Source organism: Giraffa tippelskirchi, chromosome 7 (assembly GCF_054371585.1).
Source record: "Giraffa tippelskirchi isolate mGirTip1 chromosome 7, T2T-mGirTip1v1.2.pri, whole genome shotgun sequence".
Taxonomy (NCBI): domain Eukaryota; kingdom Metazoa; phylum Chordata; class Mammalia; order Artiodactyla; family Giraffidae; genus Giraffa; species Giraffa tippelskirchi.
Window position 1 is genome coordinate 144286359 of NC_137281.1, and position 13592 is coordinate 144299950.

The 13592-nt window shown below is 48.0% G+C and overlaps 1 protein-coding gene across 10 annotated transcripts in view; it reads right to left on the minus strand.

Annotated features, from left to right (window-relative positions):
* DPF3 (double PHD fingers 3) overlaps positions 1-13592 on the minus strand; it is a 279584-nt gene that overhangs the window by 114119 nt on the left and 151873 nt on the right. For all 10 annotated transcript variants that reach the window (XR_014059241.1, XR_014059242.1, XR_014059243.1 and 7 more), the window contains one exon: positions 6294-6421. Coding sequence is in view for 4 of the 10 variants with exons in the window: in XM_081508946.1 (XP_081365072.1) it covers positions 6294-6421 (128 nt within the window). In the remaining 6 variants the exon portion in view is untranslated. The remainder of the gene's footprint in view (positions 1-6293; positions 6422-13592) is intronic.

Below are 13592 nucleotides of genomic sequence, written 5' to 3' on the forward strand. Positions count from 1 at the left end.
TGTCTGACTATTTGCGACCTCGTGAACTGCAGCACGCCAGGTCTCCCTGTCCATCACCAACTCCCAGAGTCCACCCAAACCCATGTCCATTGTGTTGGTGATGCCATCCAACCATCTCATCCTCCATCATCCCCTTCTCCACCTGCCCTCAATCTTTCCCAGCGTCAGGGTCTTTTCAAATGAGTCAGCTCTTCACATCAGGTGGCCAAAGTATTGGAGTTTCAGCTTCAACATCAGTCCTTCCAATGAACTTGTAGTAGAGCTTCAATTTAATTCTCTCTCTCCAACAGCCCTGCAAGTCATACTGTAGCAGAGAAGCCAATTCCCACTTTACAGGTAAACAAACTGAGGCTGAAAACAGTTTCAACTGCTCAAGATTATACAGCAGAATCCACAACTAAAGCAAGATCAGGTTCATCAACTCAGAGTTTCCATTTCTCTCCCAGTCCTTGTGTCTGAGAATTCCAAGGCATATTATACTTCCTAGAGGACCTGAGCACCTCGCTCACTTGATGGGAGGTAAGAAAAGGAAAAGTGAGATATGTAGCCCCAGGTTCAAGGGAGGGATAAGAGACTATGGCAAAGGACCAGCCTCCCCTCCCCCAGGGTAGAAGTGGGATAAGGGGAAGGGGAGCCTATGGATTCCATGTCAGGGGTCCTAGGAGCTTCTTTGTAAGTTGATTGCGTGACCCTGGGAGAGTCATCATTGCTTCATGCCTCAGTTTCCCCAGTTACAAAATAGGAACTCATTCATTCAATCAACAAACATTTATCTAGGGCTGACTACATGGCAGGTGCTGTCCTAGATCAGCCTCAGTGTGGCTACAGACCTGGCCCCAGTGGACTCTCCAGCCTAATGCAGGGAAAACAGACTCAAACAGCATACATAACCATGTAATTACAAATGCTATGAAAACAGCGACAAACCAGTTCAAGGCGCTGTGAGAGGTTGTTAGAAAGAAACTTTACCTTATCTGAGGTCAGGTAGGGCTCACCTGGGGAAGTGAACAAAGGGTGTTGAGATGTAAAGGATGAACAGGGACTAACTTTGGGAACAGGGACCAACCTTGGGAACAGGGACCGAGGGGAGAAGGGGAGGGAAAGTATTTTAGGCAGAGGGAACAGCATGAGCAGACACCCAGAAGCAGGGAGGTGAACGAGGAGGCCAGTGTGACCAGTGCTCAGTGGCTCAGGGAGAGACTGGCATAAGATGACGCTGGAAAGGTGGGCGGGCACCAAGTTATATAGGACACTAGCATCCAGCCATCCTGTGGTGATGGTGTGACAATCACACAAGCTATGAAAAGGCTTAGAAGGCAGCATGCATGGTACTGATTTCTAGTATCACCATCACTGTTCAAGTGGCCTCCTGGACCATGCCCTTGGCTTGCCCTCAAAGCAGGAAGCCCAGGGGTGAGTTTCCAGCGATCTTCTCCCACTGCCTTCTTGTCAGAGAGTTCCATTCCTATCACTGTGGTCAGGATATTGCTAATTAACCAAATTCTCCCAAAGAACTCAAAACAGGTATAGTAAATCCTTCTCTGGCTTCTCTACCAGGTTTAAATGGGATGCCATCAGCTGACAGCACTGAGGCTCTCTGGGCCAACCTTAGACACCTCACAGAGAAGCAGCAGCAGCAGCTGGACACAACCTCTGGCTCGCAGCTAGGGAACGCTGGTCACGGCCGAGCACGAGCAGCTCAGCCTCCCTGCACCTTGGCTTCCTGAACCATCAGGGGGAACACCAGCGGGACAGTGACAAGTCAGGGCTCTGCAGCCTTCGGTGAAAAGATGTGGCATAAATACAAGGTGTGCTGTTGCTGTTTGTAGAGCCACCTTGCAAACTTTCTGGGTGTTGAAGTCATTTAATCATGGCAAGTTCCGAGTGTCTTGACTTTAAAGGTCATTGCCTCTGGCATTTCAGTGCAATTCTGACTCCATTCGCTTTTTTTTTCATTATGAAGGTGTTTATTACCCACCGTATAGACTCTGGGTTAGAAGGCAAACCTGGGGTTGCACTTGTCCCCAGACGCACTGCCCAGCCTCAACGTCTAGGAGGAAACTGACTTCTCCCTCCCTCTTCCCATCGGCCTCCCTGCATCTCTAGAACCTCTGGTCTGGGCTTCGGGCCTCACATGCAACAGCAGCGTTTCCCATGTTTCTGCGTTTCCTGCAGCGTGGCCCTGACACCAGAAGCCTCCCTACACAGCACAGGAGGAGGCAGGAGCTCCTCACAAACAGAACTCGTATTCAGAGCTCAGGAAGCAGAGGGGGCATCCTTTACCAGGAGAGCAGCACACTTGTGTCCAGCTAGAGATGCAGCTCACCCCCCATAATATACCTGCATTCTCTGGCCAAGGGTATTACCTGGAAAACAAACACGTTTTCAAATAACTTTTCTCCCTGAGACTCTAAACAGTCTTTACAGTGATGATAATGATCATTTGTGATTGTGCTTTTTGGCTTTTTTTTTAAAGGAGGAATTTTTTTTTTTTTTCATTTCAGAGGAATTCTTCTTTAAAGATTCCAGTATCACTGGTTGGAACAGTGCAAAATTCTCCTAGCTGATTTCCCTCCTTCCACTGCAGGCCCTGCATCCAGTCTCCTTTCCACACAGCAGCCAGACGGGTCTTCAGGAAACACAAATTCACTGCCCTGGTGAAAACCACTTGAATGGCTTGCTTTTTCATGTCCCATGGAATCAGGGGTCTCTTCCCTCCCTGGCACCCTGCTCCAGCCACACCAGCCTGTCTGTTCTTTCAATGCAATGAGCTCAGATCTATCAAGAGAACTTCAAGAGCACCTTTCCTCCACCCAGAAAGCCCTTCCCCAGGTCCCTCGCTTTGCTGACACCTTCTCCTCCCATAGGACTGGGGGATAGCCCTTGTCTCCCTTAGGACACCACCTAGAATCTGTTCCTCCTCTTAGACTGAGCCTTTGCACTCTGTTCTTTTCATGGCATTTATCCTGAAAGGCAGCTATTTGACTTGCTTACTTGCTTTCCATCTATATGTCACACTAGAATACAAGCATGAGAGGTGGGGACAGGTCTCTCCTTGGTTTCCCTGTTTCCCCAGAACCCAGCACAACGCCTGCTCAGAGGAGCCCTGAATAAATTTTGGTGGAATGAATGAATGAAAGGAAAATGAACAAAACAGTTCATTTGCTACGTGCATACTTTATTTTAATAATAAAAGTCAATAAAAACATGTACACTCATCTGGCTTTTGGTCCTGGTCTTGGCTTCTAGCACAGTGGATGGCAGCCCCATACTCTGCACACGGTAGGCTTTCAGTTTACATCAGGGATGAGGGCGATGATGATGATTCAACAGTGACAACCTGCACACTGGCCTGATGCTGCCTGAGAAGGACTCGAACTCATCTCCAGCTCGAAAAGGAAAGGGCTGCCTATCACTGGAGCATCAAGACTTCTGGGCAATGGTTCTGTCCCCCTGACTGACTTGGTCAAATTACACTAACTGCGCAAAAATACTCTCAACCGGATTACAGATGGGACAGACGATGACTTCAAAGACCTAAAAGTCAAAAACATGGGGTATAATACATGAAGAGTAAAAAAAGAAGAAGAAAAAGAAAATACTAGGTGTTCTAAATGCCAGGGGTAAAAAGAGAACTAGGGGGTGGGTGTGATCAAGACAGGCTTCATGGGGAAGGTGCTATCGGGGCCGAGCCTAATAGATGGGAGGAATTTGTACACGTGGCGATGGAAGAAAAGGCTCTCCAGATAAAGGGCACAGCATGACCAGAGGCACGGAGGGAAGAAGGCTGGAGAACAGAGGGAGTAAAGGAATCGTGGGAAATAAGCCTGAAAACTAGGTTAGGAGCCAAGAGAGGAGGCCCAAGAAGATCCCACTCATCATTTTGCATTTATTCAGCAGATAACAAAAGCATGTTAGGCCAAGCTTTTTCAACAAGGGTGTGGTATAAGCAGAGTTATGTTTGGGGATGAAAGGTCAGCTATCAAAGCAGGGCATGGAGAGGGGATGGCAACTCACAGGAATCTGTTCACTCATGCATCCACGCAGTGAATATTTATTGTGCGTCTACTGCAGTCCATGCAGTCGCAAAGAGTCAGACACGACTGAGCAACTGAAATGAACCGAACTGAATTGAACTACTATGTGCCAGACACTTTGAGATACAAAAGAGGTGCAAACAAGATAGACAAGAGATTTCTGCCCTCGAAGAGTTTACATTCTGTTGGAAACAAAAACAGAAAACAAACAGTAGGATAATAAATTAGTAAATTATAAGTTATGGTAGATGATAAAACCTATGGGGAAAAAGAAAAGGAAAGCAGAGTAAGAGAATGGGGACTGCTGCGGGGTGGGGAGGACACAGGATGTGGTATTACATTCAGCGGTCAGGGGAAGCTTCACAGAGCAGAAGAGACAGGAGCTAAATTTGAAGGTGAGGGTGAGAGCCGAGCAGATGTCTGGGGAGAGGACTTTGCAGGCAAAGGAGGAAGCCAGAGCGCGGCCAGAGGTGGAGCGAGCCCGATGTGAGTAGCAAAAGACTGGGGTGCCTGGAGCAGAGTGAGCCTGGAAAAGGAAGCAGCAAGACAGAGGGAGGGGAGAGGACATGACTTTTACTTGGGAGAACAGGGACCAGTGCAGGGCTCTGCACACAGGGAAGATCCCCCATCAGTCATCAGCAGGGGCTACTCAGAAACCAACAGCAACAGTTCAGACGGGAGATGCAAGAGCATGGACCAGGGTAGCAGCAGGACATATGTGGAGAAGAGCTACACTCTGGATTTGCGTTAGGGAGCAGTGAACAGGATACATGATGAACGGGTACTGGGTGAGGGAGAAAGACAGGGGTTGAAGGCAACTCCAAGGTGTGTCAGACAAATAAAGGTTTGCATCAGTGAGGATCTTTAGTAGGGCTGTAACTCTGAGAAGCCATGCTGTGACAACCAAATAGAAGAGACTCGACCATCCACTATTCTTGCCTGGAGAATTCCATGGACAGAGGAGCCTGGTGATTAATTGCTCAGGCTGTAGATAAAACAGAGCATGTTCTCTTCTGGGGCTTCCCAGGTGGCGCTAGTGGTCAAGAACCTGTCTGCCAATGCAGGAGACTTAAAAGACACGGATTTGATCTCTGAGGCTGGAAGGTCCCCTGGAGAAGGAAATGGCAATCCACTCCAGTATTCTTGCCTGGAGAATCCCTTGGACAGAGGAGCCTGGCGGGCCACAGTCCATGGGGTCTGAAAAGAGTCGGACACAACTGAAGCAACTTAGCACCTATTTATCTGAAGGCAGGAATGGCAGAGGAGGCCACCTTCACGGATTCATTCAATACCTTTATTGCAACCTGACTCTGCTGGGCATGTGAAAGGCCCCAAGGGTACAATGGTGAACACGAAGGCCCCACCCCCAACTGGACAGAATCCGCATGCTGGAGGTACTTACGAAGCAAACCAAACATGTAACTGGTAGTCATTTCATTACCATGCTAATAAATTAATACATAAATATTAAATTGAATGCAAAATTAATAATAAAGATGTAATTTTATAGCCATATACATGTACAACATAAAATATAAAATTTTAATGTTAAGTATAAACATGATTTAATTTTAATAATCTCATTGTGCTTAATTATTAAAAACTTATTTCATATTTGTATTAATATTATTACAATTTGCTGTGCCAACAACGGAGACTCAAGAAATATAAAGAAGAAACAGTCAGAGTGCACCATTATAATGCTGCATGGTGACCCTGCCTGGTGACAGCCTTAGCCGTGCTGTGCACAGAGGGTGGTGGACACGCGGGGACAGGAGCCACCAACCCTGCCTGGCAGGGGGCGGGGTGACTTCTAAACCGGCCTTGAAGGAAGAGTGGTGGGGCTGGGGAAGGACAAGGCGGCCAGACAACTGGAGCGGAGGAGGATGGGGCGTGAGGCAGGGGTTGGGGGGGATCTCCCTGGGAGGCTGCCTGCCGCACAACCAAGCTTTCAAGCCTGGGCCGTGGCTGCTGGCGCCCCGCCAGGGTGAGGACTCGGTCAGACTTGCTCAGTACCGTGTCTCCAGGGCCTAGCACAGTGCCTGGAACACACAGGCTCCCAAACTCCATTTTGAGTGGATGAACAGGGAGACAGAGGCCAGCTTCCCAGCAATGGTGCCTCGGGGCAGTGGGGACGCAGTCCTGGCCCTGGAGAGGAGGCCCCAACTTGGGACTGCAGTTCTGGAGGCAGGGTGGTAATGCTCGGGGTCACCGCCTCCCCCCTCTCCCCCCACTACCCCACAAGCACAGAAATACCTGTATTTCCTGGATGTTCTCCTCCTCCCTGGCATCCACCTTCTTCTCCACCCCTTCACCACGGAGCAAGGCTTCCAGGGTGGTGCTTTCTGAGGTGAACCCATCCTTCTTCAGGGGCAGCTCTACTTCTGAAAAACAGAAAAGCAGCGTCAGCCCACTCAGGACAGGAGGGACAGGAGGGGGGCGCCCTTGAGGGCAAGCAGGAACCGCAGCATCTGAGAAGGACTTGAGATGGCCTGCGTGCTCTCCTCCTGGTCGAACGCAAACTCTGGAGTTGGGTCTGGCTTTTCTGTCTCCAGTTCCCAGTCTCCAAGCCAGAGCCCAGCTCTGCCTGCTCTGTCAGAGACAGCAGAGGCTGGGTAGGAGGGGCACCTGATGGACACAGGGTCAGACGGCCAGGGTCTCTGTCCTGTTTCCTGCCACTCTCCGACCCTGTGACTTTGGGCAAGGCACTCAAGGACCAACCCCCCAGCCCTTTTTCCACATCTACAAAGTGAGGGTGACAATGCCCAGCCCCCCCACCAGGCCATTTTGTGGAGCATAAATGTGTTCCTTCACATTGAAGCACTTTGAAAACTCTAAAGCGGTGCACCAGTGTCAGCCTCAAGTCTTATTATCCTCTCCCTCCATGCCAACTCTCATCTGTCAACTCCATGACCTCCCCGCGGCCATGCTGGCTGCCCAGCTCCAGTCTGCTCCACGAAAAGCTATTTCAACCTCAGAGAGGCTGTTCTAATCAACTCACCGGGGAAGTAAAGGCCTCTGAAGCTCAGGGAAGAAACAGAATGAAAGAGCGGATGCCTAACGGGCCCCCAATCAGCAGCCAGGAGCTGCAGTGCCCGCACGTGGGGCCGTGTGTTCTAAAGACATCAGAGTTTGATTGGCTTCCTGGGGCTGGAGGTCATGGGGCCACCTGAGCAGTGGCAACCAGAGCCGGCCCTGCCCATGAGAGAAACCAGAGAGAGACCCTGAACCCCTTTCTCGAGAAGTCCTCCCATCCCCTACCCAGAGGATGGGTGGAGGTCTTTTGGTCAGTTTTGTTGTTGTTGTTGTTTCATTAAAAACAGAAGCCTCAGGAACAGTGTACTGTTCCTATCACACTCAGACTGACTACAAAATATCCCTCCAACCCTCTCTTTGGACCCTGTACCTCATACCCCCGGGCCCTGCAATTAGATGCATGGTCCCAACCCTCTATCAGGAAAGATGGTGCAAGACCACAAGGGTGAGGTGCCCCAGCAAATAATCAGGAGAACGAATGGCCCATCTGTATGGAGTCCAGTGTGGGGACTATTCACAGAAGAGCGGACAGGAATGAGGGGACAAGGAATGGGGAAGCACCCAGGGGAGTTAACAGTAGGGAGTTATGAGCATTGCTGTTTCTGGAGGGACAGAGAGAGCGTGTTTGTAAGACCTGGAGAGAGCCTGGGTGAGCTCTTGTGTAGTTCTGTGAGCCCATGGGCCAGAGAACCTAGACACACACACCCAACCTCTCTCTCCTTCCCTTGTCTTCCTGCTCTGCCCTCCCATTGGCCAACCTAAACCGGAAGCCAGAGGGCAAGGGAACCTCACTGATTAAGCCACTGAGGTCAACTTCCGGGGGCACGGGGCAGTGCAAAGAAGGACAAAAAGCAGATCTGGGGGAGCAAATGGAAATAACCAGCACAACCAAGCCATGTTCCATTGGATTTTGTATGGGTGTGCTTAGTCACTCAGCCATGTCCAACTCTTTGTGACCCCCATGGACTGTAGCCCGCCAGGCTCCTCTGTCCATGGGAACTCTCCAGGCAAGAATACTGGAGTGGGTTGCCATGCCCTCCTCCAGGGGATCTTCCCAACCCAGGGACTGAACCCAGGCCTCCTGCATTGCAGGCAGATTCTTTACCATCTGAGCCACTAGGGAAGCCCTTGGGCTTTATTCTCCCTCAAACGAAACCTCACCTACCCCTTCTGTCTCATCCACTAGAACCAGAGGCAGGCTGACCAGCCCACAAGGAAGGGCGCTTGGACAGCCCATCAAAACTGAAGAAACTCACACGTACGTATGATCAGACCCCAGGAGATGATGATGGCAAGGAGAAACAGTATCTAACATTCTTGAAAGGTAAGGTCTTTGGGATTTTTCTTACCAAAAAAGGCAAGCAGAGTGTTCACTTCTATCAAGAAGCACTACCACCAAGCCAACCACCCCTGAAACTCATTCACCCATCTATTCATTCTGCAAATATTTACTGAGCACCTGCTATGTGACAACCACTGTGCTAGAACCAGATACACAGGAGATGGTGTGTATACTGTGTATTGCAAACTACTACTAATACAATGAGTGGGGCTCTTGTCACCATCTTTACTGTGTCTAGGAAAGATCCTGGAGAAGGCACTGGCGACTCAGTACTCTTGCCTGGAAAATCCCATGGACAGAGGAGCCTGGTAGGCTGCAGTCAGTCCATGGGGTTGCTGAGTCGGACACGACTGATCAACTTCACTTTCACTTTCATGCATTGGAGAAGGAAATGGCAACCCACTCCAGTGTTCTTGCCTGGAGAATCCCAGAGACGGAGGAGCCTGGTGGGCTGCCGTCTCTGGGGTTGCACTGAACCCCAGAGATGGCATTATTTGGTCACACCAAATAATGACCAATCTAGCTTCTACGTGGTTTACAATCTAAAAGGACTGACATTAAGCACTAAGTACAAAATAAATATGCAAAGTGTCATGAGTGCTATGGAGGAAAACAACAGGGTGAAATGTGTAGGAAGAATATGGTGCTGGAGGCGTGTGTGTGGGGGGGTGTATCTATTTAAGATCAAGGTTTCAGGGAAGGCCTGTGTGATGAAGTTTCATCTTAGTGTCAGAAAAATAGCCAACCGTCTGCCTTGATGAGTTCAAAGTGTGCAGCTCTAGAGCCTGCTCCAATGACACATTAGTCCTTCTCCCAAGTCAGGAAAGGCTTCCAAATGTCTAATCTCAAACAATCAAAATGTGTTGCCTCATGCCCTGTCCTCAGCCAAGAGAGAATAGCTGTTCACCATCCTTCAAACTTATAAGAATCATATATATATTTATATATATATATATGAAGTTCATATTTTAATATCCCCCTCAGCCTTCTCAACACTAAATAAATTCTCTTTCCAGAACTGCACAGTAATTTACAGTTGAGAAGTCCTTACAGATCATCTGCTTTAATTATCTCATTTTATAAACAAGTCACCCAAGGCTCAGAGAAGTTAAGTAACTTCACCAGAAGCCACTCAGCAGGACAAGAATGCAGCCAAAGGATCCTTCCTGCTGCTGCTGCTGCTAAGTCGCGTCAGTTGTATCCGACTCTGTGCGACCCCATAGACGGCAGCCCACCAGGCTCCTCTGTCTCTGGGATTCTCCAGGCAAGAATACTGGAGTGGGTTGCCATTTCCTTCTCCAGGGGATCTTCCTGACCCAGGGATTGAATACGGGGCTCCTGCATTGCATGCAGACTCTTTACCAACTGAACTACAAGGGAAGATAAAAACACAATCTACATGTGGCAGAATGCCTGGTAGGTAGTAAACACTCAAACTGTGTCAGCTGTTACTGCCATGTATCACTTAATCCCCACCACCACCCAAGAGGTGAGTTGTACAGTTATCATCCCATTTCAAGATAAGGATGCTGCAGCTTAGGGAGACTTAGAACTTGCTCAGTATCAGAAAGCTGGTAAGGGACAAAATCCCGCCTTAACCCCAATCTGCCTCAGAACCCATTCACCTAATTGCTAGTCTGTATGAACTTCACCTTGCCTCGATTTGGTCCTTCCATGAAAAGTCTTTTTCCAAACCTTTGTGCATGTTCACTGCATTCCTAGACCCTCTCCACAGTTTTCATATTTCAAGATAAAAGGCAGACCTTTGCTGAGGCCAAGGGCAGGTCTGTGTCAAGGTCTTAGACTGTGTTCTATGTGAACATCTCTATGGGGTGTTCCCTCAGCACAACAGTACTGAACTCACAGAGCATTTTCCATCACTGGTAAACTTTCTCTTCCTCCTCCCCCTGCTCCTTCTTCCTCCCTGCTAACTATTCCTCCATCCTGCTTTCTGATCATTCAATCCAGCCTCTTGGTCCTCTGGTCCTGGCCCTCTGAGATGGGCACAAGGTCAGAAGCAAGAGGGAGAAGAGAAGCAAAATGGGAAGAGTTGAATGGGCTCTCCTACATTTGAAGAGCTAGAAGAGCCCCTCAACAGCATCCAGAGTCCAATCACTTCACGAGAAATGTGGGGCCCAGAAAGACACAGAGACCTTCCCAGGGTCACAGAGAAATTTTCCCAAGTATTTAATCGGCTCATAGATGTTCTGCTTTCAGAAACCCCTGAAAAGTCAATCCCTGGCCTTGCCATGTTTTAGCCAAAGGACCACAAGCTGGTTATTTCAACCTCTAAGTCTCTGTTTCCTTATATGTTAAATGGGAATTATCATAGTATCTATCTCATAGTGTTAGCATGAGAATTAAATGTGGTACTATACCCCATAAAGAAACTCTGAAAAGATCCCCACAAAAACTAGTGTGGGAAACAGTGGGGAAAAGAGGCTATCAATTTTTTCTTCACCCTTTTCCTATTTAAAACTTAAGATTCAAAATTAGATCATATATGTAGAGAGCCCAGGATGTTCTAAGTGTCTTACAAATGCTATATGTTATTATCATTGACGTTTGAATGATTCTGACTTAATGGCACAACAACACTGTCAAACAGAAATATAATGCAAGCCATTCATGTAATTTTAAATTTTCTAGCAGCCACATTTATAAAAGCAAAGATCAACAGGTACAATTAGTCTTAACATATATTTTATCTAACCCAACATATCCAAAACATTATCACTTCAACATGTAATCCATATTTTTAAATTACCGTGATATTTTACATCATTTCATTCACATTAAATCTTGGAAATCTACTGTGCATTTTACACTTTCAGCACAACTCAATACAGATTAGCCACATTTCAAGTGTCCCATGGCCACATGTGACTGGTGGTTACCCTATGAAACACTAAAGGTTTATAGCATTAAAAGCAACATTTGCTAAAATTTTGCTTCTCAAAACTGGGAGGACGTTTTAAATACAGTTCTTAGCATTGTCTACTTGATACCCGTCTGAGAGCCATTCCCGAACAGCATTCTAGCTGACCCCTGGCAAACCCTGGTTTCAAAGCACTATGGGTAAAGCCCACAAGGTCAGAGTGACAGGCTAAACAGTGCCCTCCCCATAAGGCTGCAGAAGGTACATTCCCTGCCTCTGGACCACAGGAGGTCCCAGCGTGAAGGCAAAATAAGGTAATAGGTCCAAGCTCTTGCACAATGCACATCCTAGACACGCTCCCTACGGAGCCCGTAGGGATGTCATTGATTCAGTTTTATTCTAATACGGATCATCTGGATATAGGGTTTAATAATTTTTTAAAAGTGTATTCATTTTGATCCTCACACAAATTTGGGGACCACATAACCTGACAGGAGCCATCAAACACTTAACATTAAAAGAAAATGGGCTAAAACACACACACATAATTCATCTTTAAATTAGCCTGATTTTATACACATGGATATAAACCCACGGATCGTTACTCTCTCCAGAGCGGCAGCAGCTGTCACCCAAGCCAGCCGCCTCCCCGGGCCCCCATACGCAGCTTTGCCTCCACTTCTAATTGGGAACAGAGATACTCCTTGGGTGACTTCCAGCACGATCCATCACACCAGAGACAGCTTCTGTGCAAACCGAAGCAAATCGGTTTCCAAATAAGAAAAAACCTCTTAGACAAACAAGGATTGAAGCATAGAAGTCTTTTTAAAAAAGAAAAAGAAAGAAAAGCACAAATAAAAGCAAAACAAAACAAAAAAATCACCAGTGAAGAACAGTGACTTCTCTCCAGGGCTGTGGATGGGGCAGCCATCCTCTCGGGTAAAGATCAAAGCCACAGACTTTTGACACAGGTGCCCCAAGCCTGCCACCCAACGCACCAAATGTAAGGCTTCCACTGGGTTGTTGGAGCCACTGAGCTCATTAACAGGAGGCAGGCAAGACGAACCCGAAAGTGCAACATGGGAGCGTGGTGAGTAATTAAATCCCAGGTCATTTAAAAATGCAAATGCTTGGATGTCACGGACTCATGGAACCTCTGACTCCTCGTGCATTTTTTTTGGCTCAGGATGGAGGACTGGGAACCTGCAAGTCATATATGGATTATAATAAAATATGCCATATAAAAAACAGATTAAGACAGTTCTTCTTTGGGGAAATATACAAAGAGGGGAGCTGTCTGTTAGCTGTCGAGTTTGCAAGAGATACCATCTTTGGGGAGGCTGTGCTCTGCTGACAGACAGGCTGCCCCAAGGGAAATCGTGGTGAAACACCCCGACAAGCCACATCCATCCATCCATCCATCACGGGCTCTCTGTAACGCAGGAGCCTGGAGGTAGAGCCATGGTGCAAAGGAGGGAGAAATCCCACAGACAATGGCAGACAGTCCTGCTACATCATGAGTGCTCAGATTTTTTTTTCCCCCACCTGACTCTAGTTTTCTTTAAAAAATACAAATGTGCAGTCTTCTATTCTGGTTGCTCATTATTTTGAGGAGTTAAGCTCATCTCATTTCCTTGGATTTATACAAGGAGCAAAATGCTTAAGAATCATTATTTCATTTATGCCCACCAGACCCTCAGGCTCACGGGGAAGGAGGAGGAGGGGATTGCGATCACTCACCCCACGGGGGAGGAGACTGGAGGGGACTGAAGCCCTGATTTCCTGAGATGGTGGCAGGCCCCCGGAATCCATCTGCTCATTCCTCAGGGGTGCCATTTTCTTGGCTGCGTTTGACTCCCTGCTTTGTGATTCATAAAGCTCAAAATAGATGAGGTTCACAATGAGGACCCATCACCCAGGCTGCACCCTGCAGGTCCTTGTTACCACTTGTTTTAGAAGCCCAGGATATCCACACCACAGGAGGACTGATCATGCCCCCCACAAGGCCTCTGGTCCCCACCCTCTGCTCTACCAACCCCCTCACCCCTTGCCAACATGAAAGGACGAGCCCCTGGAAGCAGCACCCAGAGGTTGGCACCACAGATGAGCAATCTCCCACCTCTGAGAGAAAGAAAAACACCCACACGGTTGAAGGGAGCTCACACTGTTGAAAGTTGGCTGGTTAGCAGATCAACCAAATTGATACAACTTAGCAGGGAGGTGAGAGAGGAGAAGGATAGCAGGAATGTACAGTGGTGAAATGGTTCAAGGGAATACAGATCACTGGAAAGTGCAAGAA